This window comes from Sycon ciliatum, chromosome 5, assembly GCF_964019385.1.
Source record: "Sycon ciliatum chromosome 5, ocSycCili1.1, whole genome shotgun sequence".
Classification (NCBI taxonomy): Eukaryota; Metazoa; Porifera; class Calcarea; order Leucosolenida; family Sycettidae; genus Sycon; species Sycon ciliatum.
The window spans coordinates 2002021-2026103 of NC_088647.1; the positions used below are offsets into that span (position 1 = coordinate 2002021).

A 24083-nucleotide genomic window follows, 5' to 3' on the forward strand; every position below is an offset into this window, starting at 1 on the left:
AAAGTTGCGCTGGGCGTTCTGAAGGTCCCAAATATGCTTTGAGAGCTCCGTCGATGTAGAGTATTTCTCATGCCGGAATGTTGTGGAGTGGTTGTTGTAGCGCGATTTAAAGGTGTTGGCTGTCAGTCCGGTGTATGTCTTGGTCTGGGGAGATGACACATGTGCCTGGTATATGACGTCAGTCGACTGGCATTCCCCATTGAGCGGGCAGGATGGCTTGACCCGGCAGTTACAAGGCTCAACGGGCGGCCTTGGCTGGAGCTTCGCAGCGTTGTGACCTTTGATGATGGAGGCTACGTTTCTCATGCAGCTGTAGCTGATTTTTATCTTGTTTTTGTTGAAGATCTTATTCAGTGCCGAACCCTTTGGAAAATGCTTTTTGATGAGGCCCAGGAACCTTGCACCAACGCTCTGCCCATTCCGGGCATTTGAGCACTATTGCAGGTTAAGGCGCACACCCTCTGTGAAATTTTGTTCATAACTGTGTAGTGCTGGGATTAGTGCTATCATAGTGGTCAGTGTTATATTGTAGAGTATAGGCTATAGCATTAACGCCATCATACTATAGTGTAGAGTTTGGCACATTCCGTATTGTGTTATAAGCCGAGTGTCGCATCATGCAGAATCAGAATACAGATCTTCTGGGACCAAGCAGTTGCTCTGGCAAGCGTGGGCTACGGTACTACAACTGGACATTGAAACTTGTAATGATTGTCAGCTAAGGCCCTAAGATATACCGAGTCACTTTGTCAAAAACTAAATTCCAATGAATTCAGTTGTAAACACAGGAGAGCCTTTGCGGTGGAGCACAAAAGCCTGCCGATCAGTGACAGCAAACATGGCTACAGTTTTGCAGAAGTTATGCATCTGACCGACATCATTATTATATTCAGCATAGCTGCCAATATTCCCTGACTTGTAATACATCTACAACCTTTTCTCAATTCATGCGTCAGAACAGATAGCCATATCATCACAGGACAGCACAACACATGGCTATCCTGAATACCTATAGCCACCTCTATTCATCATATTCATGCAAGACCCGACCGCACTGATCTTCAACTATACAAGACAGTGGTGCACTTGCCTTGAAATATCTTTTGAATGGTCTCGTGTTCCTCAAGCTGGAGACATGTTCAATTGTACCTGTGCAGAAAATATTGGACAAATTGACAAAGCAGAGGCACACCTTCAAAAATCATATTCTTCATCCACCTTTTTTGGGTGAGTTTTGGCAGAATGCTGCTCCTTGTTCATGACCCAGGCCAGCAATCATACCACGGACAAGTGTAAAAATTACAACTCCCAGATGTCCTGGTTTCCTGGCCATGCTCAGTCCCAGCTAAAACACACACTCTGCGCAGACTACAAACCCACATGCAACACCACATACCGTATTATCTCTAGTACAAGCGCAATCTCTTGTAGAAGCCCAGTCTCTATTACAAGCGCACTCCAATAGGGCTTCGAAGATATACGAGCGCAGTCCCCAATATAAGCGCAGGGGTTATACTGGAGAATTGTATGGATCATGCCCATGCATGTTTGACGTCACACACTACTAGCATCACATAAACACATTCTGACTGCTGTGGCAAAAGTATGTGATCCCCAAGATCTATAAAGTTCAGACTCACTCAGTGTACCAGGAAGCACAAAACTGCAGTCCCGGTAGTACCTGCTGGGAAACTTTGTGCTGATATAATGAAAAATAAGCAATGTGCATGTACCAGGGGGTTTAAAAATTAAAAGCCCAGTCTCTTGTAGAAGCCCAGGGTCCGGACTGGTTGAAAAAATGAAAGCGCTGGGCATCTAATGGAGATAATACGGTACGGTAGATCAACAGAGAGTAGAGAAGTGACCAAAACGTGTTTTATTGTTTTTCGTCCCGTGTTTCTACCAGTACCCCTCCCCCTTTATTATTCGTAATTGGTAGTATTTTGAAGGAGCAAGGAGCAAAACCTCATTTGTCTACTACTGAAGTACACACAATAGCATACATAATGAAAATCGCCCAAAATTCGTGTCATTAAATTTTGGCCGTTTCTTAGAACCAGCGAGTTTGCAATTTCAAAAGTTCGCGAAGTATTGGGGCCACCTGCCTTATACCCACGGTTGAAGTTTGATTTCACACTGGTTAATATTCGCGTTCTCGCGGAAATAGGGAACATTAATCTGCTGTGAATAATAGACAGCTTACAGTAGACAATGGTCACATCAAGAATTGTGCAATAGAAGGCAGTAAGAGATCCCGATCAGAATTTTCAGATTTCTTATTCATATATGGGGAGGAATCCCGTTGACATTAAAACAAGTAACTGGTTGTACTTATTGTGAAACTTCACTTCCTAACTCAAAAACTGTCTCTTTACTGCGGTTCAAATTTTATATTACAATAAATTTTTCGGTCCTGGCCCATCATTAGGGTACTTACTAGAACCAAAAAATGACCAAAGAATGACCAAGAATGGCAGCATGGCTATGGGGCTGCATTGCTATAAGGCTGCATGCTTCAGACCTGGCACTGCAAAGAGCAGGCCGTGGCCAGAACCCATGCACCAGTCCAGTCTTGTACCAGTGTTAGGGACACAGCAGTATCATCATCAGCAACATCAGCACACGCATAGTTCAACAAGCAAATAATTGAACTCTTCCTTCTATAAGGAAATGAGGCTTGTCAACTGACAACTGCTCTATTCGGGAAGCCGCAATCCATAGCAACTGAATAGAGTGGTTGTCAGTTTACAAACCTCCCTTTTTCCGACTATGAAAATGATATGAAAATAATTTTGAAAGAGATCGTGTTGGTACCGCAAGCAATGTTCCTCTTTTACACAGCAATGCTCATTTCTTCTTGCTCTGCATCTTTCCACATCTCCATTCCATTCAGACATTGTGTATCTTTGCACATACACTCCAGTGTACCCATCATCAATCAGAGCGGTTCCGTGCCCGCATTTCGTCTCAATGCAGAATTAAACCTCTGACATTGTATGTGTACCACAACATCATCCAGTGTATCAAAAGTCAAAACACACTCTCACAAGTGTGTGTACAATGCTAGTCTATGAATGCATCAGATCAATCACCGGAAACAAACCTGGCTGATGTCCTCACAGAGTGTGAAGATATCATAGCTTGTAATCTACAGGTGATGATGTCATCATATGCACACAATACTTGGGATACTGCTAAACATTCCAATATGATTCTTTATCTAGACAGGCTCACGTCGTACACTTAAACAAATCCGCTAGTTCCCTTCAATGACATCAATGACATCAACTGCATAACCCATAAACTTTCCCCAGGTCAAGCTGATGTTTGTAAAACTATGTTACTCACCTCATTTCGCCTAGATCAACACCACACCAGTCACATTTTACAAACCATTCCCTTACCACCCGGCTGCTATTGTTCCCATACTGAACCCTGTCAAAATGGCTATCTTGAACAGACTCCTGTCCAGATCTGGCATGGAATGTGGGAAAACGTTACCCGGTGGGTAATACTGAACTCAAAATTTGCTCTCATCAGCCAGCAAACGGAGAACCAATTTACTGCGTCAATAGTGCTTACAATATTATTACCTCTCGGAAATGACCACCATTAGAAGTTGAAATAACTCCGGAGGAAAGACATCTGCCAGATTCAAACACAAAGTACAGTGACAAGTACATCAACTTGACATAGTGTGATTTCCGTAATATAAGTCATACTAGACCGTATTTGTCGGAGAATAGTGCGCACTTTAGATGCACTATTTAATCCTCCAAACCACAGGTTTCAAAGCGAATACGAAAATGCATTCACTTAAATAGAAGTAGTGTTATTCATCAAACTATTGCGGTAATGCCTTTATATTTCAAGCAAAGTACAGCTCATCTTTTCTAACAACATGTCATTATTTAAGCTCAATAGGCCATCATGGCCAGCAATCGAGGACATCTGAGAGTTGTAATTTTTGTACTCCTCCGAGGTGTGATTTTTGGCGTGCTGGGCCAAGCACAAGGAAGCCATCTACAAAAAAACTGCAGAAAATGGTTGTTGTTTGATCCTTTGGGGTAATCTTTGTTTCTAGTCGAAGCTAGTTGCTGTTTGGAGCAGAAACGCTGAAATTGACTATTTTCTGCATGTACTCATACATGTACTCATGTACTCAGTCATGCAGTCTCACTCGTATTTTAGCTCTTTTTCTGGAATGGATGCTGCTCTGCGCCCCTTGGTGAACATTTCCTGCGCTCGTGGAGCAGCTGAAAAGGACCACTGGTATGTCTGGTTCCTGGTTTGAAAGTGGAGAGTCGACTTTTGTGCCTTGAAAAAGGAGTAGAGAGCGATAAAGGTACGTCTGTGGCTTATTTTTGAGTGCTCCTCGTACATTTTTGATCGTGATAGAAATTCTCAGACCAAAGTCAGACCAAAGTCAGCGCGATGATGGCCGTACAGTTTTCTTGTGGATTTTTTAGTTGTTTCATCTCGTATCTATGTCAGTATCGTGATGGTGAAGTGGAGAGGGTGATTTTCTTCCTCTAGGCTTCGTTCGGCCGACTTTGCTTCGTCCTCGTTGAAAAGTGATCCTGAAAAAAAGGTCGATTCGCAAAATTATGTTGATTTTGAATGTACGTGGTGACATGCGATTGCTGGCTATGTGTTGCTTCAGATATGCCTACTGCATGGTAAGACTAAAGACTATTTCAGGCACAATATCATCATTAGCAACCGTTATACACGTATACACCTCCATACTCATTACTCACTCTTCTTTCAATGCATACATTCTCAATGATCAAACCAAAAGTAAGTAGCTCAGAACTGGACAATTCACATCTCAATGGCTGCTAACTAAGGCCATCGGATATACTGAATCGCCTAGTCAACAACTAAATGGAATGCAAAACATCCGGTTCTGAACACAGAGAAAAGCTTTTGCGGAAGGACACAAAGCTTGTTGATCAGTGACAGCCAATATGGCTACAGTTTTGCAGAATTTACGCATCAGACCAACATGGAAATAGGACTGGTTCTGTTCTGGATTGCATGGCTACCAATCTTTCCTAATTTTGAAATACAATTTGTCTACAGCCTTTTCCCAATATATGCGTCAGAACAGATAGCCATATCACAGGACAGCACAACACATGGCTATCCTGAATACCTATAGCCACCTCTATTCATCATAAGCATGCAAGACCCAACAGCACTGATCTTCTACAAAATAAGACAGTGGTGCACTTGCCTTGTAATATCTTCTGTATGGTCTCGTGTTACTGATGCTGGAGGGATGTTGAATTATGTCTATACAGAAAATAATGGAAAAATCGAAAAAGCAAAGGCCAACTTATCAAAACTCATATTCATTATGCACCATTTTTGGTTGCATTTTGGCAGAATGCTGCTCCTTGTTCATGACGTAGGCCAGCAATCATACCACGGACGAGTGTAAAAATTACAACTGCCAGATGTCTGTGTTTCCTGGCCAACACCACACCAGTCGCATTTTACAAACCTTTCCTTACCACCCGGCTGCTATTGTTCCCATGCTGAACCCTGTCGAAATGGCTATCTTGAACAGATCCCTGTCCAGATCTGGCATGGAATGTGGGAAAACGTTACACGGTGGGTAGTACCGTACTCAAAATTTGCTCTCATCAGCCAGCAAACGGAGAACCAATGTACTGCGTCAATAGTGCTTACAATATTATTCCCTCTCGGAAATGACCACCACTAGAAGTTGAAATAACTCCGCAGGAAAGACATCTGCCAGATGCAAACACAAAGTACAGTGAAAAGTACATCAACTTGACATGGTATGATTTCCGTAGTACAAGTCATACTAGACCGTATTTGTCGGAGAATAGTGCGCACTTTAGATGCACTATTTAATCCTCCAAACCACAGGTTTCAAAGCGAATACGAAAATGCATTCACTTAAATAGAAGTAGTGTTATACATCAAACTATTGCGGTAATGCATTTATATTTCAAGCAAAGTACAGCTCATCTTTTCTAACAACATGTCATTATTTAAGCTCAATATGCCAAGTGTTGCTTCAGATATGCCTACTGCATGGTAAGACTAAAGACTATTTCAGGTACAATTTCATCATAAGCAACCGTTATAAACGTATACACCTCCATACTCATTACTCACTCTTCTTTCAATGCATACATTCTCAATGATCAAAACAAAAAGTAAAGTGGCTCAGAACTGGACAATTCACATCTCAATGGCTGTTAACTAAGGCCATCAGATATACTGAATCGCCTAGTGAACAACTCAATGCAATGGAAAACATCCGGTTGTGAACAGAGTGACAAGCTTTTGCGGAAGGACACAAAGCTTGTTGATCAGTGACAGCCAATATGGCTACAGTTTTGCAGAATTTACGCATCAGACCAAATTTGAATGATGATATTTTCGTCGTTTTTGCATACCGTAGTGACGCACATAAGGCCCATGCGCTTATGAGTGAGTTTTTGCGTTATTTTTTAAATTTTGCGGATAGTTTTGTCTCACACATAGGCGCATGCGCCCGAGTTGCTAGTGTAACGGTACCTTATAATATATGTATAAGTATGCACATAGTGCAGTACTGCAATGCACATTGAACTATGTGAACATGGTGTTTTTGTGGTGTCTGTGTGTCGCGGGATGTACTGCATTTTGGTTCACTTATAAGCCCATGCGCATATTTGTGAGGGTACGCTTATGCCCGGGCATAGGCACATGTGCTTATATGCGCGTCACTACGGTAGCCGCCAATCTTCCTCAATTTTGTCCTACATTTTGTCTACAACCTTTTCTCAATACATGCTTCAGAACAGATAGCCATATCATCACAGGAGAGCACAACACATGGCTATCCTGAATACCTATAGCCACCTCTATTCATCATATTCATGCATGACCCGACCGCACTGATCTTCAAATAAATAATACAGAGGTGCACTTGCCTTGTAATATCTTCTGAATGGTCTCCTGTTACTGATGCTGGAGACCGGTTGAATTGTACCTGTGCATAAAGTAATGGAAAAATCGAAAAAGCAGGGTCTCAAAAATGATATTCCTTTTGCACCTTTTTTGGGCGATTTTGGCGGCTGAGATGGCTGCTGCTTGTTCATGATCCTGGCCAACAATCGTACCACGGACAAGTGTAAAAATTATAACTCCCAGCGTATTCATTATGCACTGTGAAATATGCGATGCAACTAAGGTTCTAAGGGGCTGCAGTGAAAAAGGAATCCCGTGTTACCTCTATTACAAGCGCAGTCTCTGGTAGAAGCCATGTCTCATTTATAAGCGCACTCCAAGAGGGCTTCGAAGATATGCACGCGCTGTCTCCAATATAGGCGCAGGGCTTGTAATGGAGAACCGTATGGATCATGTTCTTGCATGTTTGATGTCAAACAGTATCACATGAACACAATCAGTCATGCTGAGGTAAAAGACTGTGATACTCGAGATCTATACAGACTCAGTGTACCAGGAAGCAAAAAGCTTCAGTCCCGGTACCTGCTGGGAAATTTCTGCTACGTTTATAATGAAAAATAATAGGCAATGTACATGCACCAGGTGGTTGAAAAATTATACTTCGAAGTAAGCTCAGTCTCTAGTAGAAGCCCAACCTCCAATATAAGCCCGTTGTCCGGACTGGTTGAAAAGATACAAGCGCTGGGCTTATAATGGAGAAAATACGGAAAAGCAATAGACATTGAGCAAAAGAGAAGTTCGCTAGATTCACCTGTGAGTGAAACAAAGGACAATGTGAACATTGAGAATTCGTGTTCTGCTCCGGTACATCCACACACAGAACACTACACTTGGGCGAAGCTGCCTTGCAAGACGGCCAACAGATACAATGAGTTGGTTAATTATCTTGACCTTGCAAGCGTTGGATTTTAGACACTGAAAGCCGACCATGTCCACAGCTGACCAACAAGACGTTTTAACTTTACATACTGTAAATATACAAATTTTCGGCAGCTATTTAATTTCGGCTATATTCGGCACCGACCCAAAACGCCTAAATTAAAACACCGATGAAATTTTTCACAGCATCTGTCGCACTATACTATGGATCTCAGCGCGTGCAGTGCGCAGGGTGTTTGCGCATACATTGCGTCATCGAGTTTTGAGTGCAGCTCGCGGACACAGCAGAAAAATGGCGACGGTCGATTTTCGACACTAGGGGACGCGGTGGACACTAGCGGAATCGTCATCTTCATCGTCGTTCGAACATACTTTGTAATTCCCGCCGAAGGACAGCGTGGCCAAGGCGATATTGCCCCGGTCGATTTTCCTATAATTTTCCATGCGGCAAGAACCCACTTCAGAGAGGATTCAGTCAAAAATTCAGACGTTTTCTCCGGTTAGATTGTCCTAACTTCGATTTTCAGTGCATCAGCCATCGCGAACAGCGCCGCCATTATCACTCGGAGAGAAGACTTCGCGCTCAGTAGAAGAGGTGTTCACGCTGCGTCCAAGAGTGAAAGATTGTGCTCTTTGACCCTCCATAGTTCCTCTGAGAGAGTGTCTGGGAGATAAGTAGCTTGGAGATGGCCGTTGAACGTGCTTTCCTGGACGCAATATTCAGCCATTTCTACTATCTTCTCCAACTTGATTTATTTCGAAAAAAATCTTCTTTTCCACGATTTCTGCACTGGACGCGTTTGGGATCGAAAATCTCACCTGCGCAGGCTGGCTGCGCAGTTCACGCGCTGAGATCCCTAACTATACCATGCTCTCTACCCCACGTCGAAAATAAATCGCCGCCGAAATGTCAAAAATCGTGAAGTGCCGAAATTTTGCAGCGCCGAAATTTTGTATATTTACAGTAACAGCTGATCTTCTCTTTTCAGAAGATTTATTAATTTTGCTTTGTTTTGGTCCGGTGTTGTTCCTATTCATTCTATTCAGTCGTCCCCAGCAAAACTAATTCACACTGAGAACTGATGGTGAGACTCTTTGTTCCTACCACTAACAGGTGGACTTCACTCTAGACTGGCTTGGCAGATTGGAATAGCATAAGTTTTTTCTACTTCCCCTCTTTCATGTGCTCTGGAGAAGCTCACGACAAGAGTTTGAAGTGACTTGGGCAAGTTTTCAAGTGCTCAAACACCACAATTTGCATTGCTGCAAGGTTCGACGTCATGCTAGTCTGTCAACATCAAACTTCTGTTGCTAGTAATAAGCAATCTGCGAGCAAAGTTTCAACTTGAGGGATTGACAGTTTGAAATACACCAAAATACCATTATAGAAAATAGATCTTTGGAACTTACCGGAGCCAACACTTGGCAGTGGTTTTGTCAGCTAGAGTACAACCGGTGCATGGAAAGTCGCTTATACAATAGTAGCTTTGCAGTACATTTGACCCCGCCGCTTGGTAGTGCAACAACTTACTAAGTAAGGTAGCTGATAATGGCAGCGTGCTTGCCGTCGGAATCTAGAAAGTCCGTCACTCCCGTAGGGGCTACAGCAAGGCAGTCACTCAGTCACTCAGCCAGGCCATCCAGAGCACGAGTCAAAGGTAGTTAGGCAAAAACGAAGGACGGTGGATTCACCTGTGAGTGAAATGAAGGAGAAAGCAAACATTGAGAATTCGTGTTCCGCTCCGGTACATCCACACACAGAACACTACACTTGGGAGAAACTACCTTGCAAGACGGCCACCATTCACAGCCCAGCAGATACAGTTTCGCAAGACGGAAATATTTGAACTGTCGGACAGACTCACCAATGGCCACACACAAAGTAAAAAGTCAAATACTGAACACTAACGCACTGCACTTACCACGAAATGTACACGCCATCTTCACATAACTCTCAAGTCACCTCACAGCAGAGGAAGCTGAGCGACTGAGTCGCTGAATTGTGAAACCAGCTGCGAGCTGACGGCCCTGCAATGTCGAAACAGTAGAATAGTCTGTAGGAGTTCCTCCTCGAGCGTCGCTTCCTGTCTACCTCGAATGGATGCACAGCACTGGTGTCGAAGAGAAAGCAGGTACCGTAGTCGATAACACGGCCAGTAGACTAGTTCCCTTTCTGCCATTCCGTCTCCTTTTCTTCAACCGCCGAGCGTTAGTCGAAGTGTGAATACAAACTTCACCCGCGCTGCGCCACTTCACTATAGGTCGGAGACGCAGTGCTAAACTAAGTTACTTTGCAGTTGTGTAGACTGCGAACGAGCTGCGTTGTACAGTCAGTGTAATAATACCTGGTTCACACTTACTTGGCCGATTTTCCGGCCGATGCTTCAACACCGATTCCGACAAGAAATCCACCGACTGTGTCGGATGAGCTGTTGCGTAGCCGAGGTTGCACTGACCGGTTGGCGGCGGCTAGCCAGGGTCAACGACATGAACGGCTTCGGTATCAGACTGCCACTAGGCCCCGGTGTAATATGCCCGAAACTTTGCCGAAAATGCTTTTGGGAAATTCTCGCAAACCTTGCCGAAAATGCTCGGAAAATGCTTACTTTTTTTGTCATCCTCAGCACACGCCGTCAAAACCAGGGCGTCAGAACATACTCAATATTCAAGAGACTTGCTCGAGTCTGCATTCATAAACTACTGAACAAGAAGCTAACCCACGGAATGCGGAAGTGACGTTCTTGTTTGGGAAGTTTTTGTTCTCTCATTTTGATACACAACGGCCAAGTGCTCCGTTTCCCCCAAAATGCTGCATCACGAGCCCAAAGTGCTGGGTTCGCGGATTGTACCGAAAATGCTCACAAATATGCCGGCATATTAGGGACCATCGCAAAAGTTCGCAGAAGCCCCTGAAACGAAGAGCATACGTTTGGGGGGGGGGGGAGGGAGTCGTGTCGAAAATCGCAAACCGGGCTTCAATTCAAAAAAGTATTGACGACATGTAGGAGCTGATATAGATTAGCATGCCATCACAGCCGGCGTAGATCGCTTGTCAGGACGCGTAGTCATGCGCGTGTCGCGTAGCTGGCTGCCTGTACACTGTGTGCAGTCTAGTACCAAGAGTCCATAAAACGCGTGGTTTTAATAATATGGACTCTTGCTAGTACTAGTACTAGCACTAGTACAGTAGTAGCAGGGGTTCATAGGCCGATGATATGATAGGGTTTATGAACCCCTGCTGTGTAGGCCTTGACGGATTATGCTAGCATAATTTTTCGCATAATGCCTACCAAAATCGAATAATCGCATAATTCGAGGCAAATTGCATACGAATCGCATAAAATTGTAATAATCCGCCTGTTCGCATCAAATTCCATACAGTTGTACATGTTCTACAAGTACAAGTACAAGTAGATGCACTAGGAAGTTGTAGGTTTACGACTCCCTTGATAACATGTCCAGTCCACTACAATCAGTGATGGTCGTAGCTAGGTCGGACGGTGCGTTGACCCCGTTGAACTTTTGCTACTACAGTACAACGCCCTCTACAAAAAAATTCCCCTGTTATTTTGCACAGAACCATTATGCATTAGCAGAATATGTGAGCATAATGCGGCATAATATGGTAACTTTTAGCATAAAAATAGCATAATTCTGCAATTTTTTCAGCAATGCGAAAAGCATAATTTCACGAAAATATTAGCATAATCCGTCAAGGCCTACTGCTGTGTAGTATAATTATTATAATAATTATTATGTGTGCAGCATCCAAGTGAAATAATGAAGCCCATATTGTGAATGTCGTTTCGTTTGAGGGGGGAGGGAGGGGGGTCAGGCCCGAAACTCACGGTCTTCGTTTCGGGGGCTTCTGCGAACTTTTGCGATGGTCCCTTACACGGGGGGCTTACTGCCACCATAACACCTAAAACTAGTGCGACGAGAAAATCGCTGCAGATCTGTCGGAAACCATGTCGGCCGGAAAATCGGCCTACAAAAATGTGAAACAGGCATAAGACATGTAGGCTGTAGCTACATCATGTAGCTAGCTGTATCTACTTTACATGTAGAGTCTGTTCACATGGTTCACACACGTAGACTCTACACGTAGATCTACACGTGGGCCATGGGGCACAGCATGCGCGTACGCGTACCTAGTACCTGTACTGTAGTAGACGGTACAGACACTACTACGCGTCCCAGCTCCAGTGTACACGCAGATTTACTAGTAGATCTACGGGGGAAATAGATTTTGTTTTCTGATGATCGCTTAGTGCGTGAAACTCTGAGTAAAAACACTTCCTCTGTCCTCCTATTGTTTGATTGTTTGATTTTGTTTTTAAAGGGGAAGTGCATCGATTTTTCGAGTATGGTCCAGAAGAAAGACAATTTGATATCGGTTCGAATGGCATATCTCTCGTTTCCATACGATAAGCCAAACTTGCCAAATCGCCAATTGTATACTCACGTTGCCATAGCGACCAGCGCAGTGATGACGTACGAAAGGCTTAGCTCCACCACAGAGAAGGTCGATCACTGCAGAATTTGGTCATTTTCAATTGGTTTATTGTATTCACGAAGTGAAAGAAGGGCTGTGTTCAATGCTGTAAGTGCAGTGAACTGTTTGTTAGTAGTCCTCTCGGTTGTGTACTGGGACGTGACACCGACAGGAGAAAAGCTGGAGCGCGGAGACACCAGCAGGCAAGCGAAAATAGTGACGAACAAAATGCTGAAATCTTGGTTGGGACAAATGAGACGTTCAGCATTTCCCCCAACCAAGGACCATGCCGTTTGCTCTTTCCACGTCCTGAAGATGAATGTGATGCTTCCTGGTGACTCTCCTATCTCTTGTAACATCTTCTGAAGCCAGGTGAGACGACAGGTGGTGGAGATTGACGAATGAAATAATGTCGTAGGTTTGAAAGTTTGCTGAAAATGTCTCAGGAGAGACGGCGAATTCCAAGCATCTTGTCCTGGAGGTAGGCCTTGACAGATTATGCTAATATTTTCGTGAAATAATGCTTTTCGCATTGCTGAAAAAATTGCAGAATTATGCTATTTTTATGCTAAAAGTTATCATATTATGCCGCATCATGCTCACATATGCTGCTAATGTACATGTACAGTATAATTATGATGGTTCTGTGCAAAATAACAGGTGAATTTTTTGTAGAGGGCGTTGTACTGGAGTAGCAAAAGTTCAACGGGGTCAACCCTAGCCCTTTCTCAAAGGTGCTCGCCCTTTTTTTCGCCCTTTTTCGCCCTTTTTGGAAAAGCCCGTTTCTTTGGCTTTTTGTAAATATCGCTCTTTTTGAGCTTTTTTAGCTGAAAGAGTGCTAAAATCTGTTTGCTCATGCATGCGATCACAGTTCCCGAGTGCTCGATGGGCCTCGTGCCCTCAGCACGCCGTTTTTTTTGGAGCAACAAGTTGGTGAAGCTTGTACCCGGTGTACACAAATAATAATTGACTCAACGCACCGTCCGACCTACATGTAGCTACGACCATCACCCTGGTCACTGATTGTAGTGGACTAGACTGGACATGTTATCAAGGGAGTCGTAAACCTACGCCTTCCTGGTGCGTCTACTTGTACTTGTACTTGTAGAACATGTACAACTGTATGGAATTTGATGCGAACAGGCGGATTACATGTATTCCAATTTTATGCGATTCGTATGCAATTTGCCTCGAATTCTGCGATTATTCGATTTTGGTAGGAATTATGCGAAAAATTATGCTAGCATAATCTGTCAAGGCCTACCTGGAGGAAACCATTTCCTAGGCACAGTCAGCCTAGGGAAATGCATGAGAAGGGCGACAAATAGTTCACGGCACTAACAGCATTGAACACAGCCCTTCTTTCACATCGTGAAAACAATAAGACAATTGAAAATGACCAATTTCTGCAGTGATCGACCTTCTCTGTGGAGGAGCTAAGCCTTTCGTACGTCATCACTCCGCTGGTCGCTATGGCAACGTGAGCATACAATTGGCGATTTGGTAAGTTTGGCTTATCGTATGGAAACGAGAGATATGCCATTCGAACCGATATCAAATTGTCTTTCTTCTGGACCCTACTCGAAAAATCGATGCACTTCCCCCTTAACTAAAACTTTCTACACGAGCTACATGTATACAGCCAGTACTAGCCCTTTCCCTAAGATGCCATAGTTTTTCGCAACTTATGCTTTTCGCAACCGTGCCAAAACAAGTGCTAGTTGCTGAAATCGCATCCATATTTTCAGAAAAAGCTCAAAGTTGCCAATGTCGCAACTCAAAATTGGAGAGTTCTTGTGCAAAACCTACAAAACAGGGAGCAGAAATGCAGCGACGCTACGACAGCAAACTCGTACACCCCTTCCTGCTGTGGCACCACTTTACACATTGCCAGTAGCCTGTTGCATGTATCCTACATGTACATGTGCATCATTACAGTGCACGGAAAAGGGAATGCACATATTTATCGTAACTACCGTTGATCTACTGTTTCTCAGAAATGAGCCTGAAGGCAAGCGAGAAATGAGCGAGCAAGAGTATGCATTTGGCCAACAATGCAATATATACATGTAGTGCCATGGGGCCAATTGCGCCAAGGTTGCGGAGAAGTTTCGAAATAGTTCCGGAAAATGAAGAAAGTTGCGATTTCTTCCTAACAAAGAAAAGTTCCGAAAAATGGGGCGAGCATCTTTGGGAAAGGGCTAGCCAGCACAGGGCCAATAAAATACATGTACAAAGGTAGCCCTTGGCGGACTATGCTGGTGTTAGGTACATAATTTCCGGCATAATCTTCGAATTTTGTCAGAAATTGTCTCTGTGAAGACATCACCAGACAAGGGAAAATAGTGAAGGACATGTACATGCGGATAAAAGCCCAACAAGTCGCCACCGTGGACCAGTACTGCTCCCCTGCTAAATCGAATGCATGTATGTGATCTACAGGTTTCTGTGCACTTGAATATGTTGTGTTTCATCTGGCGATGTTTGCATGATGCATGTAGCACCCTGTTTGAGTCCTTTTTTGCTGTCGTGCCCTCAACTCGCACTCGGGGAAGCCAAAGCAACTTGCTTGTGGTCCCACCTGCTAGCACTGCTCGTTCTGCTAAGCGCCTAACGCACGCTGGAGCCATTATGTGGAATAGATTGCCATCAGCAGCAAAATGTTCAAATAGGTATTTGGATTTTAAATCTCAAGCCTTGCAGTATATATTATCAGCGACATAGGTTTTCCAATGCTTACTGGATTGATATCTGTTCGTTGCAACCAACCTTCCGTCATTTTTTCCTTTCTCTTTTTCTCTTGTATCTACTTTTTTTTTTTTTTTTTTTTTTTTTCTCCACAATATCCTTTAACATGTTATTCACAGTGGGTCCAATGTTATTAGGCATTTTGCCTGTTTTGATTTCCACTATAAATAAAGTATACAACAACAACAAACAAGAAAATGCGGTATGCCACCCTCACGGTCTAATGTAGGCTTTCCCCCTAATCGGCCCGTTTTTCGCCTATTCGGCTTTTCGCCCGGCTCAAAATTAAATCAGATTCGGCCGCAAAATCAGCTAATTGTTCAAAAATCGGCTGGAAAATTGGAATATAGTGGAAAATATAGCTATGAATAGGATGAAGGCCGCAGACATCACGCAACTACGTTACTTGTTCGACATGTATGACTGTGTATTTCATAACAAATATTATAGTATTGAAACGAGAATCGATTTTCTCGTTCCTATCATCGGTGGGGAAAATACGGAACTAAATGATACAACCAAAGAAACTGAAGTTAAGCGCTGTAATAGAAAGGTGTTAGAAATGACATCATGACACAAGTGCAATAAAAACACTAGAGGAAAAGCAAAAAGGTAACAAGAATACGTAACCAAAGGTGACAAGGCACTGAACGAAGTGTCAACCTACGAATACAACCTCAGTGCGACAACGTGCTCTTTCTGCTTACACAAAACAGGCTTATGAATACGTATACAAACTGCCTCAAGGACTTTCAACTGTTGGACATGCGCACGACACAGTGCAGAAAAAATGAGAGTCATCATACACACGAAGACAGTCAGGACGAGATAACAAGACTTAGTGTAGATACACAGCCGACTTCTTACGATCAACACATTCATCCGCCTCATCTCGCTCTCTCCCATCCGACTCCTCCTCGTCCATCTCATCGTCCTCTTCCTCGTTCCACTCGTCATCCTCACGATCATCCTCACTACCATCATCTGCCTCGTCCTCTGTCTCTTCACCAACCGCTTCATCATCCAATTCCCCCTCCATCCACTGATCATCCGTCTCATCCTCCGTTTCTGTACAGATCACTTGTCTCCCATTTGCTAGCTGCTCGTCCCGTGACCGGAGTTGTTCCTCCAGATCCGCTTCACTCAATGACTCATGATACTGCTCGACCCTCCTCCTGTTGTTACTGTCCGCAACGGGCGGTCCTTGGCCGTTTCTGGCATGAATCTCTGTGGAGTAGTTTTCTGTTGCCCTCCGAGGTCTCTGGATTAAGGGTGTAGATTCAGTGAGAGGTCTGCATTGCCTGTCTTGCTAAGTAGGTGCTGCGGGCGCCGTGGCAATTCGTGTGAGAGTTGGTGATGCCAGCGCGGGTGTAGGTGGATCCACCCCATCCCCCGCCACAAGCAGAGCCGGTGGCGGTTCTGGTGGTGGCAAGGGCAATGTTTGTTTTCCACTCAGCTGCTGACCCTGTACGCCCTGCTCGCTCCCACGCCTCGAATGGCTTAGTTCTGCCCACTGTCAGCTCACGCTATGGTTCTGTGTCCTTGTTTGTTCTTGCCCACAATAGGTGGAATAGCCTTCCACCCGCTGTTCGCTCCACATAACGTTATGAGAATAATCGCTCCTGCTCTTGTACCAGTTGACCACTCTCATGTGGGTTAGGGTCTTTGCTGTTTGCGTTATGCAGAGCTCACTGACTTGTCAGTTTGAGCACTCTGGCAAGGTACGCTCGGGCCTGGTTTAAATCTGGCTTTGGGAAATTTACTTTCCATTGCTATCAGGCTCGGCCTCATTTTCTCTATGCTGTGCTGATGAGTCCACAAATGACGAAACAGTTCTGTCCGCAGATTGAGTAACGTTATGATAACTGTACAGAGGAACCTTAAGAGAGCATGTCTGAGAAAACCAGAACATATGTGCAAGTCGATCTCTCAGATTTCGCTCAAATTTTGCAGGTAGGTTTGCTTTGGGGTGTAGATCGACATTCCAAAGCCCGCGCAAAATCTTTTGAAGGGAACCATGAAATTGGCATACACCTCAATATTGGCCCAATATTGGCACGATTTATGGGTCTACAAACGAGCCACGGCACAGCGTACAAGACCAAGCTACGAACAAAACTCCATCAAGCCATCATTACCTCACCTTAGAAGAGTTCTTGGGGCAGCACCACTTAGCCACGCCAGCATACCAGAAGACGAGGGAAATCATCCCTTGACGCCACAAATGATCGTCTTGAAAATAGCCAAATTACAAGCGCTGATAAAACAGCGAGCTACGTCCTCAATTAGCAAACACTATACACCGGCAGATAGTAGAACACCTCTTCTAGCACTGAGGACATGTCCCCCATCATCCTTTTGGGATTTTCTTGAAATATACAATTTTGAATTTTTCTACTCGACCATTCTGAAATACGTCCAAACTCATACCTGCGCAGGAAAGCTCGCCCCTCCGCGACGTCTAGTCAGCAATTTCTACTCCAACACCACTCCCAACGCTGCAGAACAAAGTGTATTGTTGACTCTGACAAGGAAAGCAGCGGTGATCACTTGTTACTCCAAACGACAAGCTTCTCCTTGCGCCACCAACATTTTTCGTTGCAACAGTTGATGCAAAAGTGACTGAATTTTTGCGTGTAGTTTTTGGATTTTACTTCAAGAGGAATGATGAAATCACGTGCCTCGTGACACAAGAATGCCAGGTCTCGTAGATCACGGTTCAGCAGTTGTTCCGAGTCACCTTGATCAAGCGCTCCTGCACTTACATGGATAACCCGTTGATCTAGATCGGATCAAGTGCATCTTGATGTCCAGCTCAAGAGCACGCATGTCGTGTTGTAGGCCTTCCAGCTGGGACTTTCCCTCAACATGCAGCATAGAGACTATGGCGAGTAGGGTCAAATCACGTTATTCATGACGTAAGAAATCTGCCATGTGCCATGTGGGCGCGCCACATACTTCATGCAACCAGTGTTGGCCGCGCGCTGGTCAACTCCAAGCGACCTTGATGGCATGGACCACGCTCATTCCTTGCTGATGCAAATCTACGTGGATCATCAGCATATATAAACCAGCCGTAGTTTCTGTTGAACCATGTTCGGGATGAGCGAGGTTAGTGTGAAAAAATGCATCCCTGTTCTTACTGCAAGAGGAAATATCTCCAAGAATTATTGCCAATGCAATACTGCTAGCGTTATAACGATAGTGTCTGCATGTTCTGAGCAGAGCATGCAAGAAATATAATGCATCTTACCTCCTCCCTCATGGTCCGTTTCGAATAGCGCCTCCGGAACGATCGTGATCGTGTGCATTGTGTCGTGTACCAGAAAGCATTATTCTACGTCACGATCCACGTGATTTCTTCATTCCTCTTGCAGTAAAATCCAAAAACTACACGCAAAAATTCAGTCACTTTTGCATCAACTGTTGCAACGAAAAATGTTGGTGGCGCAAGGAGAAGCTTGTCGTTTGGAGTGACAAGTGATCACCGCTACTTTTCCTTGTCAGAGTCAACAATACACTTTGTTCTGCAGCGTTGGGAGTGGTGTTGGAGTAGAAATTGCTGACTAGACGTCGCGGAGGGGCGAGCTTTCCTGCGCAGGTATGAGTTTGGACGTATTTCAGAATGGTCGAGTGGAAAAATTCAAAATTGTTTATTTCAAGAAAACCCCAAAAGGATGATGGGGGACATGTCCTCAGTGCTAGAAGAGGTGTTCTACTATCTGCCGGTGTATAGTGTTTGCTAATTGAGGACGTAACTCGCTGTTTTATCAGCGCTTGTAATTTGGCTATTTTCAGGACGATCATTTGTGGCGTCAAGGGATGATTGCCCTCGTCTTCTGGGATGCTGGCGTGGCTAAGTAGTGCTGCCCCAAGAACTCTTCTAAGGTGAGGTAATGATGGCTTGATGGAGTTTTGTTCGTAGCTTGTTCTTGCACGCTGTGCCGTGGCTCGTTTGTTGACCCATAAATCGTGCCAATATTGGGCCAATATTGAGGGGTATACCAATTTCATGGTTCCCTTCAAAAGATTTTGTGCGGGCTTTGGAATGTCGATCTACACCCCAAAGCAAACCTACCTGCAAAATTTGAGCGAAATCTGAGAGATCGACTTGCACATATGTTCTGGTTTTCTCAGACACGCAATCGCGGCCGTGGGTATTTCTGGCATAGCCCTGGCTTGGTTGCAGTCATACCTCCGTGGACGGCAGCAGCGCGTGGTTACCTACATCGGAACGTCTCCTCTGGTACCAGTTACTAGTGGCGTACCTCAAGGCACCATTCTGGGCCCTGTGCTCTTCAATTTATATGTGCGGAAGCTGCCGCTCACAGCTGATGCTCTTTCCTGCAAGCTGCCGATGTTCGCGGATGACATGACGCTGTATGCCAGTAGAAGGTCGCCAAATGAAGCTGTCGGTGCCGTCAACAAGGTACTTTCAGTGCTTGCTCTAGATCTTGCGGACCTAGGGTTGTCAGTCAACTCTGCCAAAACTGTCGCCATGTTCATTTCCAAACTCCCCCTGCACCTGTCTGTTTCTGTGATACTCAACGATCAGGTATTGACCCGCGTTACCAGCACCCGAATCCTGGGGGTCATCATTGATGACCGCCTAACGTGGTCGCCTCACATTGACTTTGTAATTCGCAAGACATGTGCTAAGGTTGGCGCTCTTCGTCGGTCCTTTCGGCAATTGAGCAGGAAGGCCAGGAGGCAATTTATTGTATCAGTCATTCTACCTGATCTTTTGTACTGTTGTTCGTGTTTTGTAACGAAGCTGTCCGCTAAGGACCGCCAAAGGCTCTCTACTGTGTTCCGCCGTGCTGTGCGAGCTGCCTGTGGTGCTAAGTCACAGGACGACATCACGCCATTATTGACCACATTGGCGATTTATCCATTTGAACACTATAATTATGATTCTCAACTTTGCCCAGTTTATTCATAGAAAACATGTCATCATCTCACTGCCTACCCTTACGGAATTATTTCCACCGATCACAACAAGCCTTAGAACTAGAAGCCACTCTAATGCTTCCATTGCCATATCTAAGCACCGGACAACTGATGGAGTAAATTTTTTTTCTAATCGTGCCGCAATTTTCTTTAATACACTACCTGCCGAGTGGCGCAGACACCACCGTACCTCTACATTTGCAAACCAACTCAGGGATCTTTTTAAAGACCCAGTGGCGTTTAAGAAGTATTTTGACCTTCTTTTTGGAATCTGTTGAGTTTCTCGATGATCTTGATAGTTCTTGTACTAAGATTGAAGTTGACTTGGTGTTTGATTACTGTACTGCTTGATGTCTGAATTCCAATTTTTTTCTATTTTTTCTTTTCCTTTCCTTTCCACTTATCCCGTTATCGGCCCTCTTAAGAGTTGTGTGTATCACTGTTGAGGCATCCGATGGTAAATAAAATAAATACTACTACTACTACTACATGCTCTCTTAAGGTGGTAGACTACCCGAAAATTCGCTGAAAAGTTGAATTTGTATATTCATATTGAGTGCTACATCAGTTGAAAGTGCATGAATAGCTGCAAATTCTCTGAAGATTTTGTCCCGATCTGCCCAGCCGTTCAAGAGTTATGGCCGAAGATGTGCCCTTGCAAGGAAAGATTTTTTTGTCGCACGCTGTCATTTGTTGGCAGCACTGTATTTGAATGTGAGCAGACCGTGCGCAACTTGTCGTATCATGGAAACACGCGAAAGTGTGCAGAATTTTGCTCCAAGTCCAAAAAATCACGTTTTTGAGCCACGTATTGGGCTGCACGGACTTTTGCCAGCACCCTCGTGACGTTGCATGTATGTGGCTTGATTATTGTAGTTGACGTTGATTTAGTGACTTTGGCAAGTTTGAGTCGTGTCAAGAAGTCAGGTAGGATTCAGTACTAGGCAGTCGTGGAACGTGAGTGGTAGTCTTTGCCGGTTTCTGAGGGTATCCTGGATTTGGTGTGCAGCGCTGTGGAAATTGCTTGCTGTGGACGCCCCAGCACTGGATGTTGTATCAAAGGAACGACCTCGTAGCACGTGCTAAACCTAAGAAAAATTCAAAAATTGACATGGGTCTGTGGGAGTCTGTGAGAGAACGCCCACTCCTTCCGTTGTGACAGATTCCAGGGCCACGTTGAGGGGCCCTACCCCACCACCCATGGCTGCTTCTGGACTTGTTTTAGGTTTGGGTCCCGCGCACGGACAGAATGGGCACGAAAATGTGAAAAAATTGTAAATGCATTTGGTCGGCTCCTGGGTGGCTCGCACACCGTGGCACTATGCCGGAAATTTGAGTTTTTCCGGCCTGGAAAGCCTGTCAGTGAGGCGCAAGAACTTGTAAATCATGTCCTGAGGGCCAGCATAGTGGCAGGAGCGTGTGGTCAAAATTTCACTCAAATCCATTAAGAAACACCAAAGTTACGGTCAATTGAATGCCATATGAAATTTATGGGTAGGCTGCCGCCTTAACTACCGGTCACAGTGCTCAGTACACGGCGTGCGGAGCTTAGTACAAACGAAAATCCGGTGGAACAAAAGTAATTTTAATCACTTTTTGTAAAACAAATGTCTCTACTCAGGAGTTTCATGCAGAAGAGTTATGTCTCAATGTCTCCTGATGATTGAATTTCCGCATGAAACTCGTGAGTAGAGACATTAAATTTTAATCACTTTTTGTTCCACGGAATTTTCGTTTGATAATTATGTATGATATAGTAATAACATTACGTCAGATGCATCACGCTGAAACTATGGCGCAAAAGTGGCAAGTCACGTCTGAGATTGGTGCGGGTACCCTGTAGGAAGGCAAACCGCATGTGGGACCGGCGCTAGTAATTCTAGGCTAGAGAGCATGGCAGGGAGAGCCCTATGGCTTGGTAGTGCCCGACAGGTTAGCCTGAGGGCTAATCTGAAGGGCACAAACAAGCCATTAGACCCGACCTACCATTTATTTATTTATTTCTGCACCTCGTGGCATGTCAAGACAGCCAATTGAATTGAGGAGAGGGTGAGACCAACCACGGAAGAAGAGAAAAAAAGAAAATGAAAAGCACGTACACAAAGTGGGAAGGGATTAGCAACTTACAAAGCAATGGGATGCGCAGCGAGCTATGCAGCGGAAGTGGGGACTGTGACTTTGTTTACTGGGAGATACTGAAGTGCTGTCTGACGAGGGTACGGAATTCCATGCACAACCTATTTTAGAACGGGGTTACATGACATTATATTATCTCCATTGCATCGTATCCTTATATTGGTTATATTGGGTTTTGTGGTTTGTTTGCAAAGACAATTGGTGAGGCGTGAAAGAACATTGTCTTCTGGTAAGTCAACAGCACTGAGCACTACTAAAAAGGGAATATAAGCAAATGAAATGCTGGGCTCTTATTGTGAGCTTCATTTATATTCATACATGTGGCTTCGAGAACTCCCTTTCCGTACATATAATGAGTTCGATCTTGGGGTTTTATAGGGTTCCGCCAGCTGTGGTCCAGTGTGGGCAATGGGAAGTTGTACAGGTGAAAGAGTACGGGAGGCAAAACCGTACAAACTTCCGAAATGGGTAGCTTTTAGTAGTACACCGTATATTCTATACAGATTTCATTACTTCGTACGTGCGGAAAAAGATATAATTTTTTTATTTTTAACACAGCCCTACAAAAAGACATGTTGAGACAAACACAATAATAATATCAATAAAGACATTGCCGAACCACCGTGCTCACAGGAGAGACTTCTGTGGGTGTTATTGTTGTAAAAGTGGACAACAATAGCAGCAGAAGGTGCAGCAGAACAGAAGCAGCAAACTATTGAATACACCAACATGTATTCTCGAGCATACTTTGTTCTTAGAATCTAGAAGGCCAACCATCCATTGGGAATCCTGGCTTTCTTTAATCCAAGACAACTACAACATGAAAGGCAGAGAGGAATAAATCAACTCAGGTGGCAATTAGCAGTCCGAAATGACAAGTCTCTTTCCCATAGAACTTCAACACTAAAACTCAAGTGTGTTGCAGCAGACATACATACTGCATAAACAGACTAAAACAAGACAGTATTTCAGTCCCAATATCATCATTAGCAGCCTTTCAATCTTGTACACCTGCATACTCAGACAATCTCAGTGCATACATTCTCAAAGATCAAAACTTAAAGTAAAGAGTGGCTCAGAACTGGACAATCTCCACAATTGGGTGTCTTCCTTATGGCACCAAGTACTGAATGAAGTTGGAGACAAATGCTGAAGTACACAGTATCAATAGTTTGAAAAGGCTATCTGCACACTTGGATAATACAACCAGGACAAAGTTATCAATTGAACCAAACTCCAATTCCCTCTGTATTCTGCGAGAGACTGTTTTTTTGTCCTCTTCTGTGTTGCTAAAATGTGTTGAGTGTCTATCAAAAGGATATCCCATTTGCAATCTGTCTTGGTCAACATCGCAACGATCAGCTTTGAAGACAAAGTGATCTCGCTGACTAATGACATCTGCTTACTCACCAGAAGTACTGCATAAGCTAAGTTGTAGTCCTGGCTTTCTCCAATACAACACATCTTGAATACAGTCAAATGGCTGCACTTGGACCACCCAGTAGTTCAAACCCGATGGCACGGATCTTTTCCAATTACATTCAAGGACCTTTGTTGCTTCAGACATGCTTACGCCATGGACAGGTGTTGAAGCAAGACTATTTCAATCACAATATCATCATTAGCAAGCTTATAAGGTAATGTTACACACCTCCATGTTTATTCACACCTCCTTCTTCACCTGCATGTCTCTACGCAAACGTTCCCAATGAGGGAAGAAATGTAATTTTGTTCATAACTGGACGTTTTCACTTGTAATGATTGTCAACTAAGGCCCTAAGATATACCGAGTCACTGTCCTGAATATCTATAGCCACCTCTATTCATCATATGCATGCAAGACCCGACAGCACTGATCTTCAAATAACTAAGACAGTGATGC

General features: G+C 44.2%; 1 protein-coding gene and 1 long non-coding RNA gene across 2 annotated transcripts; both read right to left on the bottom strand.

Annotated features, from left to right (window-relative positions):
- Positions 1–15953: 15953 nt before the first annotated feature.
- On the bottom strand, positions 15954–19615 carry LOC135816519 (nucleolar transcription factor 1-like). Its single transcript, XM_065329715.1, has 2 exons — positions 19445–19615; positions 15954–16376 (listed from the first exon to the last, which is right to left on the bottom strand). Exons 1-2 carry the CDS (start codon positions 19613–19615, stop codon positions 15954–15956), a joined length of 594 nt encoding a protein of 197 aa, XP_065185787.1.
- A 2488-nt stretch (positions 19616–22103) lies between these two features.
- Positions 22104–23669, bottom strand: LOC135817133 (uncharacterized). Its single transcript, XR_010553514.1, has 2 exons — positions 23612–23669; positions 22104–23014 (listed from the first exon to the last, which is right to left on the bottom strand). It is a non-coding gene; the product is annotated as an uncharacterized LOC135817133 (long non-coding RNA).
- Positions 23670–24083: the final 414 nt, after the last annotated feature.

What these genes read in the sequence shown, in the direction of transcription:
- LOC135816519 (XM_065329715.1), bottom strand. Translation starts at nt 19,615, where the DNA reads ATGGCGACAGTTTTGGCAGAGTTGACTGACAACCCTAGGTCCGCAAGA. An exon ending in TGCAGGAAAGAGCATCAGCT is followed by an intron (nt 16,377 to 19,444) that starts GTGAGCGGCAGC and finishes CCCTTAATCCAG; the next exon opens with AGACCTCGGAGGGCAACAGA.